The following is a 14307-nucleotide window of genomic DNA, read 5'->3' on the forward strand; positions in this document are numbered from 1 at the left end:
AATATTCAAAAGCCTAGGTGATCATGCTCACATTTCACATGCACGCGAATTTTGTGCGAAATTGTATCCAAAGTTGCTTATTGCATCATTTACATAAACCATCTTTCCTAAAAATTAAACCTAGCTACATGGTATCACCAATCAATTGAAGCTTCTTTTGTCGTGCATATAAACTCACTTAGCAACTTTCTTGCATCATGTACACCGATCAAATCACTATTATTCAATAAACCCTACACTCATGGGAGATTCTCTTCTTGACAAAAGTTACAAGAGTATGATTGTTATCTTAAAAAAGACCCAATCAAAGGTTTCATTTACATGAGTACATTCCTGCATTCTCATGCACACTCAGTACAAAAGGCCATAGACCTCAACTTAAACAAATATTGTATTTTCAGAGCAAATGATGAAAAATGGACGTAGGGTCGCTAAATTTTGAAATTGAAGCAATCCATTACATTGGAACATTTTCCCAATGCTTTTCATTACTGAAATTCCCATTAGGTAAAACACCAAACTACAGTTCAACATTCAGCATGTGGAAAAAACTCTTTGTAATTTTTAAGGGATTGTGAAACCTTAGCAAGATCAATCAAATTGACAAAAACTGACAAATTTCAGTATTTCCCCTGTTTCTTAAGAAAGAAACTTGGCGTACCATCTATAACCCAAGCCTTTGGAATTAAAGCTTTTAAAAGATTGAAGCATATTCTTAAACCTCCTTGCAGAATCTTTTCATTCCAATCCAGGTTAAGACAAGTTGCATCGAGAATACTTAAGACACTTGCATATCCTCAACATCTTCATCTTCGCCTTCTTCTCCACATGGAGCTGGGGGAGACAAATTCAAGTTTGGAGGGGCTGCTTTTTCTGCATCTCCGTTTTCTTCTTTCCTGCCATTGCCACCACCTGATTTCCATTTCTTCGCTTGGCCTCTCTCTTTTGCTTCTGACTTCTTCGTTGCATTGTCTCTTCGGAATTCTGCAAAAACAATCATAATCACGTATGGTAACATGTGTAAACTTGGGTGGTCTGTCACACATACACTCCTTTTTAACAACGATTTAAATCGAATGAATAAATGCAAGACATATCATTGTCATTGATGAACACAATAAGTGAATTGCATATCATTTGATATCAAAGAACTCATCAAAGAGGACTCGGGAATACGCAATTATTCTAACCACTCAGAAATATGAAATAGTAATTATCTACAAGGATTGACTCGCACACCCTCCTCCATCCTTCAAAATATCAAAGTGTAATCATCCTCTTGCAAACTTCATTTCAGTGTGTTGTTATATTTCTCCACATTTTTATACTCTCAACATATCAACCCTGTGTTTCCCACAGATTCCAAATTCCAACCAGTAAAAGCAATATAAACCATTTGTTCACAGACAACAGTTTTTGTATTCAAAGTAATATTTTGTTGCAACCTGCATAGCAAGTGTTGAGGACCCGAGTTTTTGAAGACTTGTGCAAAAACAATTTCTCAGTTTACTCTTGATTTATGCCACTGTACTAATTTTGTTCTTCTAAATACAGTACCAGAATGTCTCTAAAATTTGGACCTACCTTCAAGCGCAATCTTCAAGGAATCCATAAACTCGGGAAACTCGATTTCTTCCACAGCTTTAAGTACATCCTCTGCGCTTATTATCTGCCACTTGGATTCTCGGCAGATGTCATTATCTCTGTAAATTTACAAAAAAGATGTGTCAAAAGACATGACCAACGTAATGCATCCGATCCCCTAGTACATGAATACTTTTTGAAGAAACAATAATGTGCAAAAATGTCTGCAATTTGAACACCTCATAGGTAGAAACAGAATCACAAAATCAATCAGCAAATTTTAATGGAGAAGCAGAAGAGGCAAAAGCAGGAAAGGGCATGTGTGTGCGTGTGATCTCGTAGGTTGCAGAGAGGTAGTGGATGAAGACCTTGGCGCTCTCAGAGAAGGCGAGAAGGGCTTCCTTGTGGAGAGGGATCTCCCGCATCCTCGTCATGCCCATCTCCTCTGCCTCTCTTCCTTTCGCTATTTCCGCAATCTTCGTCTTCACTACTCTACGGACGAACGATCGCTCGAGGGAGATCCTCCCCTGCGCCTGCTGCATCCGCCATCCCCTACCTCCCTCACGCTATGCCCTTGGGTATGTGTTATTATCATAGTACGTAAAATTCGTGTTCGTCTGGCATAACATTCAGAAAACGAATGTGATTGTTATTTAAACATTCTTGTGTTTTTTTTTTTTGCTTTTTTCTCATTTTTTTAATGTTATTTTTGTTTTTTTCAAATTTTTAGGCTTATTTAAACGAATGCGAATGTTATTTAAACATTCTTGTGTTTTATTTTGCTTTTTTCTTATTTTTTTAATGTTTCTTTTTTGTTTTTTTCAAATTTCTAGGCTTATTTACCTCATAATAAATAGTTAATCCAAAAGTATGGTATTTATCATTCTTTGGAGGGTGTTTTTCTTACGCAAATGCACGTATGGTACATATGGTTCATACTATGGTTATTATGACTCATGAGTAAAGAGGACTCCTCAAAGTTTTAGCAGCTCCAATTTCTTTAAAGAGAACCAATAATAATAATTTGCATAAGACACTCACACACATACATAATAGAGAAGAGAGATAATAGTAGGGAAAGAAAGATATATTGACATCTTCTGAGGCCAAAAATTCGCCCATGATACGATCAGAAACGTTATTGTCAACATTTTGTAGTTTATTCTCTCTATGTTCTTTTAGCTCTAAGATATATCTATAGTATCTAATAGTTGGGGAGGGTGGGAGGGGGACCGAGTATGTCTCAGATTTTGCCCTTATCTCGGCGTTAGTTGGACACTTGCTTGTAAAGTGGTACTCATCCTCTATCTCTATGTGACATAATCTACATATCCTTTCCTCTCGAGGAACTCCATTAGTACGACCATTCTCAATCTCAAGTTGGTGAGATGATATTCTAAGTTGTCCAATGGTAACCCTTAATTCATTTGGTAAGAATGCATCTTGATATTTTGGTTCTGTAATAAAACCTAACTTAGAGAAGTGCATGAAGTGTTCCTTATAGTACAACGTTTTAGATGGGAGTGGCTCTATCAAGGTGATCCATTTATACCAAGTGTAAATTTGCCATATTTCTTGGCGTATTACTTTATTACAGTCCTCATGAGAGATTAAAGTGTTATCAATCATGTGGTTGTACCTAAGGGGAGGTAGGTTATTAATGTCAAGAAGCCAACTCACCATCATGTCATACCATGAGCTAGTATAGCCAGACTCATATAGTGATCGAGATGCCTCAAAAGCTTGATGAGATATCCTATCATGTGGTTGGCTATGTGTCCTATGAATAAAGACTACACGTTGAAAAAGTGCTTCTACTAACATTGGGGGTAAAGTGAACTCAGCTCTAATAATGTCACGTGGTACTTTCGATTTGCTTCGAAGTTGACGTGATAACATCATCATCAATGGGCTCTCTAATTGTGTCCACATGAAAGATGGTAGCCCTGGAGCCCAAACCATTTATGCATACATGAGAGAGGGGGTCACTAATGAATCGAAGAGACACCCCTTAGTCTGTGGCTTTGAAAGTATGCATGGTGGCATTGTCTCTCTAAGAGAGAGAGGGATGCATGTCCGCTCGTAAGTCTATCCTTCGTTGCCTGTGTCATCGAAAATTTACCGAAGCGAGCACTAAAACTGACTCCAAGATATACACATGATCCAACTACCTCAACTAGGCTATGGGAGATGGTGAGGTGACACTTAGTTCTAAGTTGAGCCGATGTGTGGAAGATAAGGACTTTGGTTTTCCCTATGTTCACTACCAATCCTTGTTGTGTGCAAAAATCATCTAAGGCATTAAGGTGCCTTTGTAGGTCGTGTTCAGACCCAGAGAGCAAAACTATGTCGTCTGCATTGAGCAAGATACAAACCTACGTACCCCCAAGGACTACTCAGTTGCCTCCTTTACAAGAAATAAAATTCGTGATCTCATTAATGTAGATCCTAAAAAGAGTTTATGATAGGGGGCAACCTTGTTTTACACCAATAGTGCTAGTGAAGCAATTGGATAGGCCACCTGGGCATCGTACACACCCAGAGACTTGCTCATATAGTGCATAGATGACCCAAATCATGTCACCTAGTATCTTGAAACTTTTGAGCCTATCAAACAACCGCTCTCTAGGGACTATGACAAAGTCTTTGTGAAAGTCCACAAAACAACAATATAATTTCTTCTTGCGAGCCTTTGTCTGGTCAATTAAGCATCTAATTGTGAAGACATGACCAATATTAGAGAAGGCTCGTCTAAAGCCAGCCTGTTCAGGTCCTCAAAGGTTTAAGGTCTCCATATAATCGTTAAGCTTTGCTTCCATTACTGCACCATATAATTTAGCGAGTGTATGAACTATCATAATGGTCCTATATGTATTTGGGTCCATGAGGTCCCCTCCTTTGTGTATGGGAGCCACTGTATTGTGTTCATGGTCCACTATGGTGGAAATCCCTCGGCAAGGGCACGATTGAACGTTAGAGTTAGAAAGGGAGCTAGGAACTCTCAAGCATATATGATGTGTTATGCTCGCAATCCTGTGTGGTCCATGGACTTTCTATGTTTTAATTTCTTTATGACCTTCATGACCCTAGAGGTCGTGAAAAGTGTCCCCATGGTAGGTCGGGGTGTAGAAGGCATTGGAATGGGTAGTTGGTTTGGGACTTGGTAAAGTCTCTTTATATATGTGTGCCAAGAGTTGGGATCGTCGATGGGTCCTTGTGGACTTGGTTCCCGTAGTCTCTTCCGTGCAGTTGCACAATCGCTACTCACGAGCATATGGTAGAGTTCCCAATATTGGGATGCCTCCCACATTCGTCTCTTATAACGTGTCATCTTGCGAGTACCACTGAGTTGCGATACTGTAAGTTGTCTATGTAAGTCCCTACAATCCTCATCATACCATCTATTATGTGGCATAGACCCTACTCTACCTTCATTGGAGTGTTTCATATATGGGAAACTACTAATTGATGCGGAATGAAGGATGTGTTGAGTTTTGTAGTAAGGCTTTTTAAAGGTAAGGAGGAATGAAGAGAGGAGAGATGGGCCTGAACATGTCGGGAGTATACGTCAGAGAGCTCATGTGTGAAATGTATTGTGGTGTGATGGCTTGGTTGGTTAGAGTTGGTGACGTTGGAGATATCGCATTTTAGCTCAAAGTATAAGAAACTATGGTCCGCGCCAATAGAACATGGGGCCACCCGGAAGGAGTTAATCATGTGGATAGCTTCAAGGCATCCTAATAGATAATCAACTATGCTTTCCCTCCTCCACGTGGGAAACATGTGAGCTCTTCCAAGCCTTGCCAATTGGTTAAACCATTATATATGATCATCGGGTGCCGAATGCCAAGTTCAAGCACATGATGGCCAAAGCTCTTGGCTTCCGCACCTTGATCTTTTGATCCACGTGTGGTACCTATGTCTAAAGGATCGACATTTACCATTTCTAGGTTTCTATCAATTTGAAATATTGTGCATTGTTAGGAATGGGTTCTCGCATTGAAATCTCCTACAAGGAAGACTTCTCCTTGGGAAGAATATCGAATTATGTCATTTGATAAAGGTTCGTATGGAGGAGGCCCATGTGGCACTCCTTCATCAATTAATCTTGCCTCTCCTGCCATATCATAATGGGATCCTTTCGGGGGAAAGTAACAAATGGCGAAAAATACTACCTGGTCCTTGTTAATGAAGGCTTTCACCCATATAAAACGAACTTTTGGGTCTATCCTTAGTATTTCTATCGTATTATGTAGCTCTCTCCGAAACAATATTGCAACACCTTCAGATCCTCTAGTAGTGTGTCGACATGAGGTTTGTCTAAATACGGACTCCCAATGAAATCCTTCGACTCATGGGAGTCCTCTACTTGGGCATTGGTGTGTTTCTCCCAAGAAAAGTATATATGATACCTTTAATATCTCCTCTAGGCGGTCGGGGTGTGTCCAGAGTGCGTCGTTACAATTCCATAAGCTCATCCTAAGTGTATTTTCTATCACATGGGCTGCATGCCATCAATTAGTAGCGCGATCATTTATTATCACTCATCCGTCTCGATAAAAGGTGTGATGCCCTTCTTTACGGGGCTTCCATGACTCATGGCATACAACTTTTGCGGTGCTCAATTTGCATCTTAGTGAGGTCTTCATTTAGATAGATAGGGTTCCCACCTAATCCTCGAAGAATTGGTCTCTTCTTGTTAGGATCGACCGGCCACAACCTGTTTCGACATTCGTATATCTAGGTGCAAAGAAAACGAGCAAGGTAATGAGCAGACATAAACGAGGTGAGAAAACGAAAAACAAAGACACAAGATATTTAACGTGGAAAACCCGAACTGGGAAAAACCATAGAGGTCCACAAACCCCGAGAAATAGAATCACTAATAATGAGGAGAAGTACAAATAAGAAGCTCGGAGGCAATGACCTCGAGATCTTCTTCGTCTAACAGATGGTTGCTAAGTTACTACTCTCACTCTCACTCTCACAGTTATAGAGGCAACTCCCCCACACGTAACAAAGATCAACTACTACCTAACATAAAGTTTGCCCTAGTTGCTTATATACTACAACAACTTTCAGGCTATTTACAAATATAGCCCACAAGGGGCACATTCAAACTATTTACATATATGGTCTCCCGATTTTGGTTTCGGTTTTCGATCTCAGCCTCGGCCGAAATACTCATTCACTCCATCCGATTCAGTTCCTTCTCTTCCCATCCGGAGGGACCTATTTCCCAACAAAATCCCCATTCACTCTGACATGGGGTACTTGTCCAATCCGACTCTTTGTCGGCACGAATTCAGTTTCTTGGTCGACATCACCTTCATCAGCATGTATGACCCATTGTCATTCATGTGGATCCTTACCAAAGCAAAATCCTTTTCTTCTACTTGCTCTCGGAACCAATGGTATCTTCTTTGGATGTGCTTGGTCCTCGAATGGTAGGCGGCATTTTTCGCATGGTGGATGACACTTTGGTTATTGCAATGGAGTCAGAATTCCTCTTGCCGAATTCCCAACTCTCCGATGAATTCCCTCATCCAAATCACTTCCTTGTTGGCTTCCTCTGCGACCATATACTCGGCTTCCGTGGTCGACAACGCCACAGCCTTCTACAGCCTCAATTGCCACGAAACAGCTCCCCCTGCATAAGTCATCACGTATCCGGACGTGGATCGGCCGGTATCCACATCAACCGACATATCTGTTGAAAAAAAACAGCGCTCGGCCACAACCTAGGAATAGGATCAACTCACAGAAAATAGGAAATACAAAGTACACGAAGACTTTCGAGAGAAGAGTACACAGGATATTTTACGTGGAAAACCCTAAATGGGAAAAACCACGGGAGTCCTCAAACTCCAACTATCACTATGAACAGAGATGTACAATGGTGAAGCTTCAAGGCAACAACCTTGAGCTCACTGTCTTCGCCACAGGCGGCGGTAATACACAGAGGCGACGACCTCCTCGTTTCTCTCTCTCTCTCTCTCTCGGCTGCTCTCACTTCGCTCCCTCTAAGTGGAAAACAGAAAATGAACAACAACTAAAAACTGTTTGCCCTAAGTCATATTTATACACATATGACTTTCGGGCTATTTACAAATGTAGCCTCAAGGGCTCTTGGCAAACATATTCACAAATATGTCCCCGCATCCGGATCTCTCTCCGGGTACATTCGGCATCCGGCTCCGTAACCGGGGTCTTCATCATCCGGCTCCGTAGCCGGGGTCTTCCTCATCCGGCTCCGTAGCTGGGGTATTCATCATCCGGCTCCGTAGCCGGGGTCTTCGTCATCCGGCTCCGTAGCCAGCAACCGGGCTTGCCGTCATTTATCTCCGGACATCCCATCCGGAGGGACCGAAATCCCAACAATATCTGAATCCGTATAACCTTCTAGTGTGGGGTTACCCGAGCCGAATCGAAGACACACATTCGAGGTGCCTCTCAAGTACCCGAAGTATCCACTTCACAACAGCCCAATGCTGTCTTCCGGGATTGCTCATATATCGACAGACTTCCCCGACTGTGTATGCAATGTCCGGCCTTGTACACACCATTGTGTACATTAGGCTTCCGACTATCAAGGCATAAGGGACTTTTGAAATCTCAGACTTCTCGGTTTTCGATTTCGGACATTGTGTCACAGATAGTTTGTTGTTTGTCAACAGTGTCGAACCGACTGGTTTCGCACTTTCCATGCCGAATCTCTGGAGCACTTTTGTCACATGACAGCCATAGTAGTTTCTTTGTTCGATCGAAGCCTCTGATTTTCTTCGGGTCCTATCCAACAATCAACATGTCATCAACATAAAACATAAGTATGAGAAAAACTCCTCCATCATACTTCTTGACAAAGACGCAATGATCGGCTTGTGTCTTGCCGAAACCGTGATCCACCATGAAGGATTCAGATTTTCGGTACCATTGTCGAGGTGCCTACTTCAGCCCATACAAGCTCTTTCTCAATTGACATACCAGGTTCTCTTTACCTTTCTCCACGAATCCTTCCGACTGGTGCATATATATCTCTTCCTCCAAATCTCCATGAAGGAAGCCATTCTTGACGTTCAGTTGTTCGACTTCGAGATCCATGTTGGCCGCGATGCTCAGCAATGTTCGGATTGACGTCATCTTTACGACCAGGGCAAATACTTCGTCAAAATCCTCACCCTTCTTTTTCTGAAAACCTTTCACAACAATTCATGCTTTGTATCTGGGTGGATTCCCGCCATCTCCCAATTTCAACTTGTATACCCATTTATTTCATAGTGCCTTCTTCCCTTTCAGCAATTGGGTCAATTCATATGTGTGGTTCTGTTGAAAAACGGTGCTCGGCCACAACCGAGGAATAGGATCAACTCCAGAAAACAGGAAATACAAAGTACACGAAGACTATAGAGAGAAGAGTACACAGGATATTTTACGTGGAAAACCCTAAATGGGAAAAAACCACGGGAGTCCTCAACCTCCAACTATCACTATGAACAGAGATGTACAATGGTGAAGCTTCAAGGCAACAACCTTGAGCTCGCTGTCTTCGCCACAGACGGCGGTACTACACAGAGGCAACGACCTCTTCGTCTCTCTCTCTCTCTCTCTCTCTCTCACTCTCACGGCTGCTCTTGCTTCGCATGAAAAATAAGCAACAGATAAAAACTGTTTGCCCTAAGTCATATTTATACACATATGACTTTCGGGCTATTTACAGATGTAGCCTCAAGGGCTCTTGGCAAACATATTCACAAATATGTCCCCGCATCCGGATCTCTCTCCGGGTACATTCGGCATCCGGCTCCGTAACCGGGGTCTTCATCATCCGGTTCCGTAACCGGGTACTCTTCATCATCCGGATCCGCATCCGGGTACACTTCATCCGGCTTCATGCCGGGTACTCTTCATCATCCGGTTCCGTAACCGCAACCGGGCTTGCCGTCATTTATCTCCGGGGACATCCCATCCGGAGGGACCGAAATCCCAACAAACTCCCCCTTCACTTCGGCATGGGATGTCTCTCCAATCCGATCCTCTTCCGGCATGCTTCAAGCTTGTCGGGTGTGAGCACCTTGGTCAGCATATCCGACCCGTTCTCGTCCGTGTGGATCTTTGTCAGCACGAACTCCTTGTCTTCTATCCTTTCCCGGATCCAGTGATATCTTCGCTGGATGTGCTTCGTCCGGGAGTGATAGGCCGCGTTCTTCGCAAGGTGGATTGCACTTTGACTGTCGCAGTAGAGTCGGTACTCCTCCTGCCGGATACCGAGCTCTCTAATGAAGTCCTTCATCCATATTACTTCCTTGCCGGCTTCAACAGCTGCCATGTACTCCGCCTCCGTGGTTGACAACGCAACCGTCTTCTGCAGCCTCGACTGCCACGAAACAGCTCCCCCTGCATACGTCATCACATACCCTGATGTGGACCGGCTGGTATCTGCATCAGCCGACATATCCGAATCGGTGAAGCCGTCGAGTTCGGGCTTACCGGAGCCGAATCGGAGGCACACGTTTGTCGTGCCCTTCAGGTATCAGAGTATCCACTTGACCGCGTTCCAGTGCTCCTTGCCGGGATTGCTCATGTACCGGCTCACCACTCCGACTGCATATCCTATGTCCGGTCTCGTACACACCATGGCGTACATCAAGCTCCCGACGGCTGAGGCATACGGCACTTTCATCATATCCTCCTTTTCAGCCTTTGTCTTGGGACTTTGCTTGCTGGACAGCTTGCAGTTTGCCGGGAGGGACGATCCGACCGGTCTTGCTTCCGACATGTTGAACCGGTGAAGCACCTTCGTCACGTACTTCTCCTGTGACAGCCACAACTGCTTCTTCTTCCGGTCCCGGATGATGTGCATCCCTAGTATTTGCCTCGCCGGACCCAGGTCCTTCATTGAGAAGGTTCGGTGAAGAGCCTTCTTCAGCATCCGTATCTTGACCTGGTCCCGTCCGACGATCAACATGTCGTCCACGTACAGGAGGAGTATTAGAAAGTCTCCTCCTTCGAACTTCTTCACAAACACGCAGTGGTCGGACTGCGTTTTGAGATACCCTTCGTCGGTCATGAAGGAGTCGAACTTCCGGTACCATTGCCGGGGAGCCTGTTTCAGTCCGTAAAGGCTCTTCTTCAACCGGCATACCAGGTGCTCCTTCCCTTTCTTCTCGAATCCTTCCGGTTGCTGCATGTAGATCTCTTCATCGAGGTCACCGTGAAGGAATGCCGTCTTCACGTCCATCTGTTCTATTTCGAGGTCCATGCTTGCCGCTATGCTCAGCACCGTCCGGATGGAGGTCATCTTCACTACCGGGGCAAATATCTCGTCAAAGTCGACGCCCTTCTTCTGCTGGAACCCCTTCACCACGATCCTGGCTTTGTATCTCGGGGGGTTTCCGGCATCTCCCGGTTTCAGCTTGAACACCCACTTGTTTCGAAGTGCCCGCTTTCCTTTCGGCAACTCCACAAGTTCATATGTGTGGTTCTCATGCAGGGAATCCATCTCGTCCTGCATGGCACTCAACCACCTGCGGCTCTGGGTGTCGTGCTTTGCTTCTTCAAAGCTCTCCGGCTCCCCCTCATCGGTTAGCAGCACGTGCTCTGGATCCGGAAATCTCCGGGGGGCCCTTCTCTCTCTTAGAGGGTATCTCCGTTCCGGAGCTTCGGTAACCGGTTCTTCCGATTCTTCTTCATCCGAATCCATTTCGGGATCGGGGCCGGTTCCGGTATCATTTTCGTCTTCTTCGGCCGGTTCTGTTTCTTCACCGTCTTCGGCCAGATCCTCGAGTGCTAACCGGTCCCTTGCCGGTCGGGACTGCTCCTCGTAGAGTTGATCCTCACCGGTCGACTTGGAGCTCTTCATCTTCTTCTCCGACTCCCAGTCGGCAAGTGTCTTGTCCTCCATGAAGATGATGTCTCGACTCCTGAATATCTTCTTGTCGACCGGGTCCCATACTCGGTAGCCGAACTCGTCGTCGCCGTAACCGAGGAATATGCATGGCCGGGTCTTTGGATCTAGCTTTCCTCTCCGGTCCTTTGCCACATGCACGTATGCGAGACACCCGAACACCTTCAGATGCCGGTAGGATACTTCCCTACCGGTCCACACTCTCTGCGGCGTGTCTCCGTCCAAAGGTACTGAGGGTGATCTATTTATCACATATGTCGCCGTCGACATTGCCTCAGCCCAAAATCCCTTGGGTAATTTCGCATGCGCCAGCATACTCCGGACCCTCTCCATTATGGTCCGGTTCATCCTCTCGGCCAGCCCGTTCAGTTCCGGCGTCTTCGGCACAGTAAACTCGAGCCGGATTCCCTTCGAGCGACAGTACTCCTGGAACTGCCCCCGGTATTCCCCTCCGTTATCCGCTCGTATCGCTTTCAGCTTCTTGCCGGATTCTCTTTCCACTCTCGCGTGGAGTTCTTTGAAGACAGACAACACTTGGTCCTTTGTCTTCAACGGTGCCGACCACAGCTTCCGGCTGTGATCATCAATGAAAGTTACGAAGTACTGGGCTCCGCCATGTGACTTCGTTTCTACCTGACACACATCAGTGTGCACCAACTCCAATGGTGCGCTACGTCTCGTCGGTGGCCTTGAGTGGAAGGAGGTTCGGTTCTGCTTACCGGCCAGGCAATCGGTGCACTTCTCCAGATGCACATGCTTCACTGGAATGAGGTTGTCTTCTGCAAGCCTCTTCATCCCCTTCTCGCTCATGTGGCACAGTCTCTTGTGCCACAGCTCACCGGCAGTGTCGGCTGCCACGTTCAGCTCCTCCGGACATAGCCGGGAATTCATCAGGTACAGTGTGTTGACCTTCCGGGCCCGAGCCACAATCAGGCTCCCTTTGCTGAACTTCATGACACCGTTCCGGATGCTACCCGTGTAGCCTTCATCATCTAGCCTCCCGGCCGAGATCAGGTTCAATCGGACCTCCGGAACGTGTCGTACATCCTTCAGCAGCATCTTGCATCCGGTCGGGGTTGTCAACCACACGTCTCCGATGCCGGCAATCCGGCACGTACCTTCATTTCCCATCCGAACACAGCCATGCTCACCGGCTGTGTAGGATGAGAAGTATCTTCTCTCCGGGGTCAGGTGGAACGATGCTCCGGAATCGACCACCCAGGTCGTCTCATCGCCGGCAACGTTTAGCTCCCTCTCTTCGGTAATGAGCATTATATCTTCTTCACTTGCCGCGAGTGCCGTCGTTCCTTTCCGGTCCTGCCCTCGCCGATCCGGACCTCTCCGGTCCGTGGCTCCCCGGTATGCACCGTTTCTCTCCGGTGATTTCTTCGAATCGGTGTCGTCGGCTCCGTTGTCTTTTCGGTAATGCCGACAATTCTTCCGGAAGTGCCCCGGCTTCCCACAGTGGAAGCATGTGGGTCTTCCTCTTGACTGCGACCGGGTCCCCGACTTCTCCCGTCTCTGCGGACTCCGGTTCCATTGTCTTCCCCGTTCCGATTCGGTGAGCAGCGCCTTCGAGTCGGAGGCCGGTTCTTTATCTCTCCGACGCGCTTCTTCGTTCAAAATACTTGTCTTTACCGTTTGTAGAGACAAGTTATCTTCGGTGCAGGAGGTGCTGAGAGTCACCACCAAGTTCTCCCAGCTGTCCGGCAATGTACACATCAGGATGATGGCTTGCATTGCATCCTCCAACGGGAACTTGATCGCCGCAAGCTGGTTCACGAATCCCATGAACGTGCTTACGTGTTCGACCATACTCTCGCCGTCCCGGTACTTGAGGTTCACTATCTTTCTCATCAGGGAGGTCCGGTTCAACGCATTCTTCCTCTCGTAGAGGCCCGACAGCTTCCTCCACATCTCATATGCGTTGGTGTCGTTTGCCACGTGTTGTAGAACGCTCACATCGACGTATTGCCGAATGGTTGCAACGGCTTTCCGGTTCAGAAGCCTCCAATCCGTCTCAAGTACCCCCTTGGGTATTTCCGACCTGTCGATCGGTTCATACAGGTCCCGAACAATGAGCAGATCCTCCATCTTTATCTTCCAGTCGGCGTAGTTCTGCGCATTCAGCACCATCATCCCCGGCTGCCCGCTGCTGCCGCCTTCCATTTTCTGTGTTAACCGTCGCTCTGATACCACTTTGTTGAAAAACGGTGCTCGGCCACAACCGAGGAATAGGATCAACTCCAGAAAACAGGAAATACAAAGTACACGAAGACTATAGAGAGAAGAGTACACAGGATATTTTACGTGGAAAACCCTAAATGGGAAAAAACCACGGGAGTCCTCAACCTCCAACTATCACTATGAACAGAGATGTACAATGGTGAAGCTTCAAGGCAACAACCTTGAGCTCGCTGTCTTCGCCACAGACGGCGGTACTACACAGAGGCAACGACCTCTTCGTCTCTCTCTCTCTCTCTCTCTCTCTCTCACTCTCACGGCTGCTCTTGCTTCGCATGAAAAATAAGCAACAGATAAAAACTGTTTGCCCTAAGTCATATTTATACACATATGACTTTCGGGCTATTTACAGATGTAGCCTCAAGGGCTCTTGGCAAACATATTCACAAATATGTCCCCGCATCCGGATCTCTCTCCGGGTACATTCGGCATCCGGCTCCGTAACCGGGGTCTTCATCATCCGGTTCCGTAACCGGGTACTCTTCATCATCCGGATCCGCATCCGGGTACACTTCATCCGGCTTCATGCCGGGTACTCTTCATCATCCGGTTCCGTAACCGCAACCGGGCTTGCC

At 46.1% G+C, this 14307-nt stretch overlaps 1 protein-coding gene across 1 annotated transcript; it reads right to left on the reverse strand.

The window, feature by feature from the left end:
* Nucleotides 1-537: 537 nt before the first annotated feature.
* Nucleotides 538-2042, reverse strand: LOC147867328 (uncharacterized). Its single transcript, XM_087315119.1, has 3 exons — nt 1824-2042; nt 1585-1703; nt 538-984 (listed from the first exon to the last, which is right to left on the reverse strand). The coding sequence occupies exons 1-3, from the start codon at nt 1826-1828 to the stop codon at nt 779-781; spliced, it is 330 nt and encodes a 109-aa protein (XP_087171245.1). The 5' UTR covers nt 1829-2042; the 3' UTR covers nt 538-778.
* Nucleotides 2043-14307: the final 12265 nt, after the last annotated feature.

This window comes from Azolla caroliniana, unplaced genomic scaffold (genome assembly GCF_043228905.1).
Source record: "Azolla caroliniana isolate FFs.n. ecotype wild unplaced genomic scaffold, voAzoCaro1.0.p SCAF_2, whole genome shotgun sequence".
Classification (NCBI taxonomy): domain Eukaryota; kingdom Viridiplantae; phylum Streptophyta; class Polypodiopsida; order Salviniales; family Salviniaceae; genus Azolla; species Azolla caroliniana.

Bases quoted from the DNA above. Each gene is read 5' to 3' on its own strand.
- LOC147867328 (XM_087315119.1), bottom strand. The intron at 985-1,584 runs GTAGGTCCAAAT...TTGTTTTTGCAG, and splicing joins CTTGAAGATTGCGCTTGAAG to AATTCCGAAGAGACAATGCA.